This window comes from Mastigoproctus giganteus, chromosome 3 (assembly GCF_048544385.1).
Source record: "Mastigoproctus giganteus isolate SK-2022 chromosome 3, ASM4854438v1, whole genome shotgun sequence".
Taxonomy (NCBI): Eukaryota; Metazoa; Arthropoda; class Arachnida; order Uropygi; family Thelyphonidae; genus Mastigoproctus; species Mastigoproctus giganteus.
In genome coordinates, this window is record NC_143577.1 from 235,434,750 (window position 1) to 235,450,392 (window position 15,643).

At 35.1% G+C, this 15,643-nt stretch overlaps 1 protein-coding gene across 3 annotated transcripts in view; it reads right to left on the minus strand.

Moving 5' to 3' along the window:
• LOC150088897 (uncharacterized) overlaps positions 1-15,643 on the minus strand; it is a 599,507-nt gene that overhangs the window by 355,601 nt on the left and 228,263 nt on the right. For all 3 annotated transcript variants that reach the window (XM_090369705.1, XM_090369706.1, XM_090369707.1), the window contains 2 exons: positions 10,798-10,893; positions 595-717 (listed from right to left, as the gene is read on the minus strand). In XM_090369705.1, the coding sequence (XP_090225831.1) occupies positions 595-717; positions 10,798-10,893 (219 nt within the window). The remainder of the gene's footprint in view (positions 1-594; positions 718-10,797; positions 10,894-15,643) is intronic.

Here is a 15,643-nt window from a genome sequence, read left to right on the forward strand (position 1 = left end):
CTATGCAGTTTGAAGTGCTTATTTTCTTACTATTCTCCAATGACTATTCGTTTTACTATTTCAAATCTGATAAAGATTGCAATTAAATTTCTGAAGAAATGGATTAAAATCAATTATTTTCACCATTTATCAGATAATATATGTAGTAAGTTTTTATACTTCACAGGATGTATTACAAAGATGTCTTGAAATAATCGTGTTTATTATATTCAGAAATGCAATGCAATGTACATCAACTGAACAACTCAGTCACTAATATTACTGAATTATTTCTTAATTTAATTTGCTAACTGTACATAAAAAAAAATAAATTAATTAAAAAACAAATCAAAACCACTGACTAAGAATCTTCCTACTATGTTACAAAATAGTTACCACTTAAAAACAATAATTATATGAAAATTTTATTGCATGTTAATCTATTATTTACTATGCAATTTACTGCATTAATCAGCAAAAAGGTTACTGACTTTTTTTGTTTTACATATCATAGTAAATTACCTGGGAAATAAGAAACAATGAGCAAAGAAAATCATACAATCTAAATAAATATGAGCATTTAACCTGAAATAAAATTTGGAAAGAGTAACTTACGCTGGCAACCTCTTGAAATATCATAAGGGTTTCCCTGGAATTTATCTCTACATTCACACACTGCTTTATGACGTTTTCCCTGACAATTAGCATTGGGTCCACACTGAAAGCCTTCGCAAACAACTAAAAAATTAAACAATGATTAAATTACTATTATTCTAAAATTAGTGTTTCAGCTAAAAAAATGAAATCTAAGCTACCAAGCTAATTACTATATTTACTTAGAAACCATATTTTGAGATGAGTCTGCTTTTTCTTTCTTTATTTTTACTTGAAATAAAATTTTTAATCATATGGATTTCATTCATTTTATTATTAATCCACTATTCTCAATAATTACATGAGCAGGTTGAAAACCAAGAATTTAAATTTTAAATATTTTGCATCAAATTATTGAACTGCACTAGCTTTATGGTTTATGACAGTACCTCCAATTATTATGCTCTGTGGCTTTGTGTTATTGAAGCCTCTGGTATTGGTATCCACTAGAAGGAAGCAATTTTTTCATTTACATTTTGCTCACCAAAAATGAAGATAATTCCCAATAAGGAAGGAGATAAAAACATGTCTAAAGCACTGCAGAGGGTGGGTTTATTTTAATAAAAAATGATGAAAATATGTTTTTAAAGTAAAATAATGAATTTTTCACAGTTGTGTTCAGATCAAAAATAAAGATGACATCAGATGTGCACAATCTTGAATTATTTCTTCCTGTTTTTAAGGTTATAAATAGCTTAATAGTCAGTCATATTTGTTAGTGTATTTTTATTTAGTCAGAGATTTGCAAGTTACGACTTAATATACATAGAACCTCTGTATCGGTAATTTGGCATGAATATTGTATCACGTAACTTATACTGTAGTGCATGGTAGGGAAATTCTAGTGTTTTAATTGTGGTAAAGGTATCTTGATAGCTCAAATCATGTAGGATGGTGTTAGTTAGATAATTTTACTATCTATTGTAATTAACTTATAACTTTACAAACATGACGGTATATCTGTAGAAGAATGAGAGAAAATTATCTCAATATTATCTCAAATTATCTCGGAGAACACTTCCATATGATACTCTTCAGAAATTAAAATGAATATAAGATTAATGCAAAATGATTACAATAAAAAATCAATTGAAAACAATTAAAAAACAATTGAAAATTAATTTTAAAATTTTAAAAAGTTTAACATAAATTTTGAAAAAAGATTTTCCTTCGACCGTATGACATGATCACAGGAATGGAAATTACAGAGTATGTGTGAGCCTGAATCTTAAATAGAGAGATTATTTGTCTTCACGCATGCATGTAAAAGATCAGAAATCGGAGTTTAGATATGGATGGCGAATGTTAATAGAATTCTAAAATAATTTAATTTCGATAGTTTCTGCAATTAATAGTTTCATATAATTACGTTGGACACTAAGTACTGGCTTAGTTGAATAAAAAATATGGTTTATGTTAACAGCATGAAAGGCTAATCCTGACACTGCTGAAAGAGAAGCACAAACTGTAGATGCATGCTATTTTACTCTAACATTCAGCGGAAATCGAGTTGTGCCTTCATAAGACAAGTTGCAATCACTGCAAGAAATGTTGTATACCAGGTCATTTATTTGTGTTTGAAAAAGGAAAGAACTGAGCAATTGTTCAGTATAGCATGCAATTTTCGTATTGGTCTGGCCACAATATTAAATTTGGTATCTTTAAAGAATCTATTAAGCTGTTTTTGCCACTGTTCAATATATGGGACAGAAATAAAGTATTTTTTGATGTTACTATTGTTGGTTGGTGTAGTTTTTTGTATCCTATCCTTAGCTTGTACCCTGTTCTACAAATTCTACAAATATTGAAATCAACATATTGAGCATCATAGCTCTGTTTTATACTATAATGGTATATCGTAATACATAATATGTAACCGTGACAGCATAATACATATAATGTAACTGTGACAGCGTAATACATATAATGTAAACTTGATAGGCTAGTACATATTATTGCTATATAACTGGTAAATTAGAGTACATGTAGTAGTCCTCATGGCACCTCTGTAGCCAGGTGGGCAGGAGCAGCAGTGCATAGCAGACGCTTCTTGATTAGACCGGGGTTTGAGCCCGTAACCACCAAATACAGAGGATGTGGAAAGGTCAGGGAATGACCACCGCATATCCCTGGAGCAATATGGCTTTAGTTGCTAATGCTCCTAAAAACCAAATAACAAACAAACAAACAGTAGCCCTCATTTTGCACTGGTCTGATTTTCACTGATTCGCAATAGCACCAATCGCTAACCACAAGGCCATTTTTATTTTTATTTATTTATTTATATATTTTTGCAAATTTTTTATGCAATTTTTTTATAAATTGAAAGTTTAAAATTGTTAGACAAAATTTATTGGCATCGTACTGTACTATGTATCATGCACTGTTCACATGATTTAGGACAATCTGAGGCAATCAGCAATTAGCCTGTCTCTATCATAGCCAATCAGAGACAAGAAAGATTCCCGCCCTCAAAGTAGCCACTCATGGATGCATGTGGTAAAGGTCCATGCGGTGAAGGTTCAGTTGGTTCTTGTTTAAGCCATTTACACATGTTGGAAATTTATTAAGCTAACATTTTTTATTAATTGTGCTATTAATAAATTAAATAATAATTAAAAATAGTGCTAGCTGTGTGCAGTTTTTGCCAATCATATAATAAAGTTTTGAATTTAATAGAATAAAGAGATGCTATGTCTGGTAAAAGAAGTTCATCCTACTGCAAATGAAAGCATGAAAAAGACACGTTGATCAATCACATTAGAAAATAAGATGGAGGTTATTCGGAGGATGGAAGCTGGTGAAAGCTGCCCTAATGTGTGTAGGGCCGTGAATATGCCTTCAGCGACTATTACTACAACTATGAATAATGCTAATAAAATAAAACAATTGATGCAAAGTGGTAGGTAAAATTTTTGGTGCCCGGAACTTAATCCTGTGATTTCCAATTGACTTCATTATATAAAGGGTTCCATTCGTGCCAATTCCATTTGTGCCTGTTCCCCAAGAATTAACCCTGGCATAAATCGAGGGCTATCTGTAGTGCTATTATTGCATTTAGGTGTTAGTGTAGTGTAGCATTCTCAACTGTATTGAATTTAAACAGAAATCATGGCCCAGACTAGATCAGCAAAGAAATGAGCTCAAAGCAGCGGGAGTGCTTTAGCTCAGGAAAGAACCAAAGGAGGTGATTCTCCTATGAATCGACCTGAAGAAATGTGCTGTTTGTGCAATGTTTGTGAAACTTTCTGGAACAGGACATGATAGAACTAAGGGGGATGGTCTCTGTGCATGCTCAATGCAGAAAGTGTGAAGATGTGTTTGTGATTTGGTTTTTAGGAGCATTAGCAACTAAGGCTATATTGCTCCGGGATATGCGGGGGTCATTCCCAGACCTTTTCCGCATCCTCCGTATTTGGTGGTGACGGGCTCGAACCCCGGTTTAATCAAAAAGCGTGTGCTACGCACTGCTGCTCCTTCCCACCTGGCTACGGAGGCGCCAAAGTGTGAAGAAATGAGATGTCAACTCAGTGTGGTGACGGGCCTTTATGAGAGCTTGAAGAGTAGGGTGGATGCCCTCAAAGGTATTAAAATGGAGGCCCATCAAGCTTTCAGCTGCCGCTGCCCAACTCAATGCCAGAGCTCACCCTTGAGCATCAGGCAATACAGAGTCAACCCCCCAGGGCAGAATGCACTGATCCCACATATAGCTATTATTGGTGACTCTATTGCCAAGGAATTTGGAAATATATTATGAAAAAAGAATAGGTGGAATTGGACCAGGGTATGTCTGCAGGGGCAAAATTTGAAGATCTTGTAGAACACATAACATCTTTTAAAACACAAAAGATGATACTGTTATACACATTGGCACTAATGACGTTAAGAGTAGGAGATCTGCTTACTCACTTAACAAAACAAAAACAGGATCTAGAAAAGTTGAGCAGATGGGCTGAGAGGTGGCAAATGAAGTTTAACATTGACAAATGTAAAGTACTACATATGGAAAGCAGTAACCCCAGAGTAACGTATGTGGTACTACACAAATGTAAAGTACTACATATGGAAAGCAGTAACCCCAGACAACTCTGTGGTACTACACTGACAGTGGTAGAGAATGAAAAGGACCTGGGGGTCCTTTTCATTCTTTCAATAATTGTGCAGGCAGATATGAAGTTTTCTGAGCAGTGCAGAAAGCCTGCAAGAGTAGCTCATGGTGTCTTGTCAATTATATACAGGAATTTTTCTAGCAGGGATAAGGAGGTGATTATCCCCTTGTATAAGGCAATGGTCACGCTACACCTTGAGTACTCTATACAGGTCTGGAGACCTAATTTTAAGAAGAATGTAGAGCTGTTGGAATGAGTACAGAGAAGGGCAACAAGATTAGTGAATGGAACATAGGGTTGCTCTTACGAAGAAAGGCTTAAGTTTTGCAAATTACAGTGTCTGGAGACTAGGCACCTACAAGGTGATCTGATTGAGGTGTATAAAGCCTTGAATGGTTTGAGCATGCTCAATGCTGATGGGATTCTCCCTCTTGCTCAGAATAATCGTCTGAGAGGGCATAAATTCAAATTGAGGAAAGAGAGTTGTAGGATGGATGGATGTGCGGAAGTTTGCCTTTAGCCTGTGGGTGGTTGATTGTTGGAACAAACTTCCATCTGTTGTTGTGTAGGTTGATAGCTTAAAGAGATTCAAGGCAGAACTTGACAAACATCTGGAGCGAGTCGATGGGTGAAATAAGGGTGTTTTTTTTTTGGCTGATGCTATATAAGCTTGCTTTCTTGCATCATGTGCCTTTGCTAATGCTAAATACAGGACAATGTTGAGGAAAAGTCAGGAGTTAAGGTTAAATTTGAAAGTGTCTGCAATTCTGCCCCGGCACGACAGGAGGAAGTATATAATGAGAGCATTGTCAATCAATTTGGTCCTGGAGGAAATGTGCAAGGCTTGTGGGGTAGAATTTTTCTCAGATTGGTCTGTGCTTGTTAACAGGAGAGACTGCTTCTACAGGGATGGAATAGACTTAAATAGAAAGGGTACAAAAATATTTGCTGATGCTATTGAGGCAGTGTTAGGTGGATCAGAAAACTGCTAGCTTGTGGGAGATACACAGACTGACAGATTAACAATAGCTGCAGACAGAGATGAAAATGATTCTTGTACTGTTTCTATTGAAATGTGTAGCAGCCTGGAAAGCAAGGCACTGGGGATTTCAAGGCTTGCTGTTAGTCAACATGGAACAGGTAAATACATGGGTTGTATTAGGGTAACTAAGAATAAGAATAGGTGCATGTACACTGGTTCTCAGCACTTTGTTGTTGCAGGATGTGTTTGATATCAAACCACAGACTCAATTCATTACAGGCTTTTTTCTTGATCAAATGAATTGAATTTTGTCTAACTTATTTTGTCTCCTGTAATTATAAAAAAGTGGAACAAAAGGTGTGTTGTGTATGCAGTTTTTTTTTGTACCTCTCTGCTGCCTTTGATACTGTTGTAATCAGTTTGTAATTAACTCTCTTTAATTATGGGACCCATATTCAACTTCCTTGGCTTATTTACAAATTGGCAATTATTTTTTCACAATAATTCAAATTCCATTATCAGAAAAACTAATTAGCACTAGTTTTCCACAACGTGGTTCATTTTCTCCATTTTTTTTTTTTTTTTCAATAATTTTGTATCCATTTTTCCTTACTCATGCAAATGTTTTCTCATATGATGCTATCAAGGCAGTGTTAGGTGGGTCGAAAACTGATAGCTTGGGGGGATACACAGACTAAAAGGTTAATAGTGGCCGCAGGCATAGGCAAAAGTGATTATTGCACTGCTTCTATTAGAATGAGCAGCAGTCTGCAAAGCAAGACAATGGAGATTTCCAAGACAGCTGGGAGTCATAGTGGAACAAATAAATACATGGGCTGTGCTAGGGTAATTAAGAGTAGAAACAGGTGCATGTATACTTGCATGTACACCAATGCTAGGAGTATAGTTAATAAATTTTATGAGCTTGAAGTGCTAGTCAAGACATCAAAGGCAGATATTGTTGGGATATCAGAGATATGGTGTCACACAGACATAAGCAGTGCAGAATTGGATTGGAATTTGGGGAGTACAATGTGTACAGAAAGGATAGACAGGACAGGAAGGGATGAGGGGTTATGCTGTTAGTTAAAAAACATAAAATATAAGGAAGTACATCCAATTGATGTTGGTGGACAATGCAATGTTGAGTCTGTTTGGTGTGACATAAGCAGTGGGAAAGGAAAAATGAGAGTAGGTGTGTTATAGACTTAATGAATCTGATGAGTATAATGAGCAATTGTGCAGAGAAATAGAGTGGGACAGTAAATCAAAATGTCGTATAATGGGGGATTTTAACTTTCCAGATATTGACTGGAACTTGTGGATTGGTCACTTGCACACTAGCAAGACTTTTGTGGATTTATTGGATGACTGTTTTCTACAGCAACATGTTCGAGTGGCAACCAGAGGGAGTAATATTCTTGATCTGATTAGCAGTGATTATTCATGCATTAAGAATTTGCAGATAAAGGAACCACTGAGTGACATGATCACAATGTACTGATATGGGAATTACTTAAAGATGTAACTACCATCAAGGCTAAAGGGAAGGGCTTTTGCTTTCGTAAAGGTGACTACAGGGGTCTCAGACAGTTTTTAAATTCTGTACAGTGGGATCAACTGATGATGCTACCAACGTTGAATTCTAAATGGGAAGCCTCCAGGGACTTAATTTTGGATGCTACTAGGCTTTCATTCCAACTAAGAAATACTGTTCAAGGTTTTTAGGCCTAAATGGAAGTCAGATGAACTAATGAGGATCGTGGCAGAGAATAAAAATGGATATAAAGTATCGGGTGACACAGAAGCCTATGGCAGGTATAAACTAGTCTGTAATCAAGTCACAAAGGAGGTTAGGCAGGTGAAGGCAAATTACGAGAAATCCTTGGCAAAGGATGCAAAGAAAAACAGCAAATAGTTCTTTACTTACGTAAACTCTAGAAGGAAGGCGATGAATCAGATTGGACCACTTAACATAGGTGGGTTGACTATTGATGATCATGCTTGGGTAGCTGATAAACTGAATGAGTATTTTGCATCAACATTCACACATGAGGAGTTATTCATTGAGGGGGAGTGCCAGAAGTTTATCAAACTCTAACAGGGAGCTAAGTGATTTTGTAATAACTGAGAGCAAAGTGGAGGAGAAATTGTTGAAGTTAAACCTAAAAAAGGCACCTGGAGTGGACAGGATCAATTCAGTTATATTAAAGGAGGCAGCAATATAAGTAAGCAAACCCTTAGCCATAATTATGAGAGCTTCCTTGGACTCAGGGGAGGTTTTCAAAGACTGGAGGTGTGCAAATGTATCCCCAATTCACAAAGGGGGGTTCAAAAGGTGACACAAGTACCTACAGACATGTTAGTTTAACTTGTGTTCTGGGGAAAATAATGGAATCACTGATTAAAGAAGAATTGCAGGATCATCTAGACAAGTCTGTAGTAATAGTTAAGACACAGCATGGGTTTGTTAAAGGGAGGTCTTGTCTGACCAATTTGATTGGTTGTTGTTGTTATTTTGGTTTTTAGGAGCACTAGCAACTAAGGCCATATTGCTCCAGGAATATGTGGTGGTCATTCCCTTGACCTTTCCGCATCCTCCGTATTTGGTGGTGACGGGCTCGAACCCCAGTATAATCAAGATGCGTGTGCTACGCACTGCTGCTCCTTTCCACCTGGCTATGGAGGCGCCTATTTGATTGGATACTATGATGTGGTCACAAAAGAACTGAATGCCAAAAATAATTTTGATATCATATACTTGTATTTCAGGAAAGCTTTTGATACTGTTGCACATGGAAGACTGCTGTACAGATTAAAGAAGTATGGCATTAAGGGTATGTTGCTACAATGGATAAAGGGACGGTTGAGTGGGAGATGACAGAGGGTGGTAATCTATGGACACTGTTCTTCATGGATGAATGTTATTAGTGGAGTTCCCCAGGGTTCGGCGTTGGGCCCATTGCTGTTTTGTATATTTATCAATGATATTGATGAAGGTATATCAGGTTTAATGCCCAAGTTTTCAGATGATACAAAGGTTGGCAGGGTTGTTAACGACAGTAAAGACAGTATGCTACTCCAACTGGATCTAGATAAGGTGGGCAAATGGGCTGAAAAGTGGCAACTGAAGTTTAACTTTGACAAATGAAAAGTACTGCATATGGGTAGCAATAACCAAAGAGAAACGTACCAACTGTTGTTACTACACTCAGGGAAGTGGAAAGTGAAAAAGACCTGGGGGTAATTGTGCAATCAAATATGAAGTTTGATAAGCAGTGCAGAAGGGCTGCCAGTGCAGGTCATGGAGTCTTGTCAATGGGATTTTATTATACAAGGCAATGGTCAGGCCACACCTAGAGTACTGTGTACAGATCTGGAGGCCTCATTTTAGGAAGGATGTAGAGTTGCTAGAACGAGTACAAAGAAGGGCAGCAAAATTGGTGAGGAGAACAAAGGGGTGCTCTTACCAAGGTAGACTTAAGTTCTGCAAATTGCAGTGCCTGCAGAGTAGGCACCTGCAAGGTGACCTGATTGAGCTGTGTAAAGCCTTGAATGGGTTGAGCAAGCTGAATACTGATGGGATTCTTTCTCTTGCTCAGATTAAGAACCTGAGGGGGCACAGGTTTAAACTGAGGAAAGACAGTTGTAGAATAGATGTGCAGAAATTTGCCTTTAGCCAGCGAGTAGTCGATTGGTGGAACAGACTTCGATCTTTTGTTGTGGAAGTTGATAGCCTAAATAAATTTAAGGCTGAGCTGGACAGGCATTTGGAACGAATGGAGGGGTGAAATGGGAGTGTGTGGTTTTTTTTTTGTTTTTTTTTTGGCTGATGCTGCATAAGCTTGCTTTCTTGCATCGTATGCCTCTACTAATGCTAATATCTGTTTTGTATTTCCTCTCCTCATACTGCAAATTTAATATTTATTTCTAGAAGTGCAAGTGATTTGCTTAATGAATTTTTTTTATATGTCAAATCCAAGGTCACATATCAAATGAATTTTTTATGTATCAAATCTAGGATCAGAGGCTAGAAGGTCAACCTTCTTTTTCAACTTATCTCCAATCCTCTATTATGAGATACTTCAAGTGATATGTAACTACTATGTGGCTTTATGGTTTTTTGATTTGTTTAATTATACAAATTTCTTAAAATTCATTAATTAAACAATTCTTAAAATTCATTTTTTAATAAAAACTTACCAACAGTCAAGGCAGGCAATGCCATCATTCAACAGAACCTCTCAACTGATTTTTTTATTTTGAAATAGATCGACTATAATATATATATATATATATATATATATATATATATATATATATATATATATTTTTTTTTTTTTTTTTTTTGGTTGGCACAGCAAAAGCCTGTGGATTTCTTGCACTACATGGCTATACTAATATCATAAAATGAAAAAAATTTCTGCTTTTTCAAGATACTCATTATAACAAAATCTTCAAGTTATGCTGCTAATATCAATTTGGAGGTAAAAAAAAATCACCTATTTTGCTTGTACTGTAATCTAATTAGTAATTTGGATTTTAACTTCTGTGAGTGCATCCTGCAGAAGTTCTCAATTAAGCTCAAGATCTGTGCCTCAGATAATTCTGGATAACAGGAACTAACAAGATAGACTTTTTCTTTCTCAATTTAGTGATCAAGATTAGCAACACTCTTAAGATTGACTCACCCATTATTAAGGTGCAGGGTCTCTTCATACCGTCAGAACTTTTTATGTTAAATATTTTATGGAAATTTAATTCTGTTTTAATTTTGTAAACCATTTTAATATGTTTGAGTAATGCCTTTTTTTAACTATTTTGGCAATAAAGGATTTTATATATATTCAATAAAGGAAAAACAATAAATTTTTATTCCTAATTTTTTAATGGTAAAACTGATAAAAGCATAGCTTAATAAATTTAAAAGTAACTTCGGCTTATAAAACTATAAAATTATTTATAAATTGTATTTGATATAGCAGACTGGCATACTTTAAGAATTATGTTCATTTTAATTAAACAATTCTTAAAATTCATTTACCAATGAAATTAGTTTTAATAAAAACTTACCAACACAATCCTTTACACCACTTCCAAGGACAACACAAGATTCATCTCCTTCGCAGTTTTCATCCTGTTCACATGCCGGAGAACTTGGATACCGTGCTGTTGGTAAAAATAAATTCATATTATTATTTTTTTCTTTTTCATGTCTTAAAAAACACAAGGTGCACAGCTTATTCAAGGGCATGGGGTATTTGAGAAAATAAAGTATTTCAATTTTCCATTTCCATTTGCAAACAGATGAATTCGGTTTCCAAGTACAGTATTTTAATTTTAATATTTTTGAAGGATTTTTTTTTAGTCTCGTGCAGCATCACAAAGGATTCTTGCATCACAATAAATATAAAAAAGTACTGCTGTTTTAAAAATAAGGAACACAAAGCAAAATAAACACAGCAAATTAATGGAGTTAACAGAGTTATAGGTAAAGAAAAGTGCCATTCTGCTCCTGTAAGTCTAACCACCCTATTTCAAAATAAAAATAAACTTATAAACATAAAAATAAGAAATAGAAACAGAAAGAAAGGAAATGGCCAAAGCACACCAACCTCCAGAGCAGTGAATGTGTAGCTACTCACCAGTGGCGTAGCTAAGTTTTTTGGGCCTTTAGCAAGAAATCATTTTGGGCCCCTTATTTTTATTAAAATAAATTTTAATTACGTATAATATAAAAAAAATGTTAAATCATTTTATTTACGATTTCTTTATAATTTTACAAACATCAAAAACATGAAAATGAATATTACAATATGATACTACTTATTAAATACAATTTGACAAGCATAAAAAATTATACTGTAACTAATAAATTTATGAAAAAAGCTAAAATGTTACTTTTCGTGCTTTTACATTTGCGAAATCATTAATAATATCTTTTAAATCCATTTTACTGGCATAGTTATGCTCAATAGCCAATACTGCAAGGTTGCACAGTCTATTCTGATCATTAGCATTTCTTTTATTATTCGTAATTTACTAAATGATCTTTTGGCAGAGGCAGCTGACATAGGCAGGGTAAAAAATAACAAATATAAAGTAAAAATTTCTGAAAAGTCACTTTCTAGGACACTATATTTTCAAATTAACAAATAAAAAAATTGTCTGATAGACATGTCTGCTGATAAATCTAAGTGTGATTAAATTACAATACTGAATCGGCAGTTGGGGAGAGAGTACAGATGAATACTTTTTTATGAGATTTTCACATTCACTTAATATATCACCATTTGAAATATTATTTTTTCCAGTTCTTGTATTGAAAAATAATTTTTTACTGACTTCATACTTTCGAAACGATTTTTAATTTGTATTGTAATTTTGTCTAAAACATAGTAAAAAACACTGATTTTTAAAAACTGATCTCTATTATAAAACAAAAAATCTGAAGCTAATTCATCGTACTGTCTTTTAGTTCAACGTTGTCATTTGTCTTCAAATTTCCTTGGCAATTTGCTCAGATTTGGATTTAATTTGTTCGTATGAATTTCGAATATTTTGTAAATTTTTACTGACTCAGTCCAATACAGAAGTATATTCATCGAGGTCTATATCATGCTTCTGAGTTTTTGAAGCATAATTAATTTTGCACATCATGTTATTCAAAAATATACAAATGAAAATAAAATCAAATGTCATCATTTGCTTCATTATTCTAAGCGCTTCGTCTTGGTCTGCTTTTTCAGTTGATTTAAGATTAATTTCTGTCAAAGTTTTTATAATATCCGCAAAAAGAACTTTCACGGTTGTTATTGACTGTAATCTACCAGACCAGTGAGTATGGTTGAGTTTTTTTAATGTAACTTTAGATTCCCCAATAAATTTAGAAAGAAGATCCCATCTTTTTTATACTATTTCCATAAAAATTATACAAATTTTGAAGAATGTCGAAAAATGATGAAAAGTTATTAGAACAATTAAAGCTATCATTAATAACTAAATTTAAATTGTGACTCTTGCACAATTGAATGCATTCTGCATTTGATCGGATCCTTTTAATGCATGACTGCACACCATTATAAACCCCACTCATGGCATTAGCCCCATCATATCCCTGACCATAACATTTTTCAATGGGAATATTTAGTTTGTGTAATATTTTCATTATATACTGGTGGGCAAAACTTAAGGACCAGAACTATTTCTAAAGGTTACAGCCACAAAATCTTTACTTAAGGTACGCTTTACTGATGAGAGCAGATTCAGTCTCAGCAGCGATTCTGAATGTCAGCTAATCTGGCGAGAGGTTGGCACACGGTATCACCCCACAAACATCATTGAAAGGGATTGATATGGCAGTCGAGCTGTTCTCGTCTGGAGAAGGGTTATCTTGGATGGACGTACACACACAAATCCAAAACTGGAAGGCGGTACTGTAACCAGTGCACGCTACTGTACTGAGGTAATCCTTCCCCATGTGCATCTGTTCCGAGGTGCCATTGGCTTTGAGTTTGTGTTTATGGATGATAATGCCACACCCCATCGCACTGCAGCTGTGATATGCTTTTGGAAAGTGAGGACATTGTTCATATGGATTGGCCTGCTCGTTCTTCCCGATATAAATCCCATTGAACACATATGGGATGCTCTGGGGAGAAGCCTAGCGGCACGTCCACACCCACCAGAAAATGTTCACCGGTTGAAGATGGTGCTGACAGATGAATGGATGATGTTACCGAAAGAACTTATCAACAACATTGTTCTAAGTATGCACAGGCAGTGCAAAGCCTGCATCATTAGGGGTGGCCATATCTCCTACTGAGGACCACCTCTTCCCTTTCTTTGGCAGTGATGCATCTGTATCATGGCAGCCAGTGCTATGTTGCCATTTTTGAATAAAGTCCCTCTGTACCATTTTGTTTCCGTTGTTGTGTCGATGTTGTTTCCTTCATTTCTGTACCTCACAAGGTTCCTTTGGTATACTTTTCCCATACCCAGGCCACTCCTATGAGAAGTGAAAACCTGACTGGTCCTTAAATTTTGCACATCAGTGTATTGTAGGTCACCATTTCTGTTTCACAAAATGTTTCACAAAATTTTGGATAGTGGGGCTTAAATAAATTACTGAACCAGATGGCTCATTAATAATTTGTTTCATTACGTCATCATAGTAGAAAAGTAAATGGACTTGCAATAAAAAACTGCCACTGTAATCTTTCGAAAATCCTTCCTGATGACCATAATTTATATGCATGGGATGCATATAAATTATCAAGCAACACAAAAGCCTATGTCAGATATAAGCTAGTCTGTAATCAAGTCACAAAGGAGGTTAGGCAGGCAAAGGCAGATTACGAGAAATCTTTGGCAAAGTATGCTAAGAAAAACAGCATGGATTTCTTTACTTATATAAATTCTAAAAGAAAGGGAATGAACCAGATTGGTCCACTTGATATCAATGGTTCGACTGTTGATGATGTTGCTCAGATAGCAAACAAACTGAATGAGTATTTTGCATCTACATTCACACATGAGGAGTTATTAAGGATTGAAAATGCCAGAAGGTTATCAAATTGTAGCAGGGTGCTTAATGATTTTGTAATTAAAAAAAAAAAAAAAAAAGGTAAAGTGCAGCCATTATCAACCCACTGCAAGATGGAAGCCTCCTCAACAATTCATGCTGAGGGAAATGGACCATAATCTGCCACGCTGGTCCAGTGCAGGTTGGCAGATCGACTGTATTCAGCAGTCAGGGGCTTGAACCCTGGTCTACTCAAAGAGCATGTGCTACTGCACTCCCGCTCCTGACCACTCGGCTACGGAGGCCTATTTTGTAATAATTGAGAGCAAAGTGGAGGAGAAATTGTTGAAGTTAAACATAAGAAAGGCATCTGGGGTGGATGGGATCTATCCAGTTATATTAAAGGAGGTGGCAAAGGAACTAAGCAAACCATTAGCCATAATTATGAGAGCATCCTTGGACTCAGGGGAGGTCCCCACAGACTGGAGATGTGCAAATGTATCTCCAATTCACAAAGGGGAATTGAAAGGTGACACGAGTAATTACAGACCAGTTAGTTTAACTTCTGTTCCGAGTAAAATAATGGAGTCACTGGTTAAAGATTCATTGCAGGATCATCTAGACAAGACTGCAGTAATAATTCAGACACAGCATGGGTTTGTTAAGGGAAAGTCTTGTCTGACAAATTTGATTGGATATTATGATGCGGTTACAAAGGAACTGGATGCAAAAAATAATTTTGATATCATATACCCCAGAATTTAGAATCCTTGAGGCTCCTTTAATAATGTTGATACAGGTCATAAAATTATTTTATTTTTTGAGATCCTTTATCTTCTCCGTGGTCATGCAGATTATTTAAAAGGGTGCCAAATGCTTGATTTGCCTAGGGCACAAAAATATTTCACGATGGCACTGAGTATATATATATATATATATATATATATATATATATATATATATATATATATATATATATATATACACCCAGTGCTAGTACACAAATAAAATTTAATGAATATAAATTTAAAGAATTAATTTACAAATTCTCATCATCAGCATGACCATATGGAGTCAGAGTTTAATCTAATTAGTTAAATAAATAAATATTTTTCATTAATTAAGGAAGATAGACAGATCTACTGAGAGAGTAGTTACATTATACCATATTCTTTATATCAGGTGAATCATTAATTGCATACAGTCATTCTGACGATAAGAATTTGTAATTTATTCTTGAAATGTAAATGCTTTCAAATTTATTTGTATACAACAATATAATTTCTATTATATTAATACTAAGTTTGATGGTAAAGAACACTAAATTTATGTATGGCTCCAAAATCAGTGATTTTGGAGCCACACAAAATAATGCTAAGCTACCATCACCGTAAA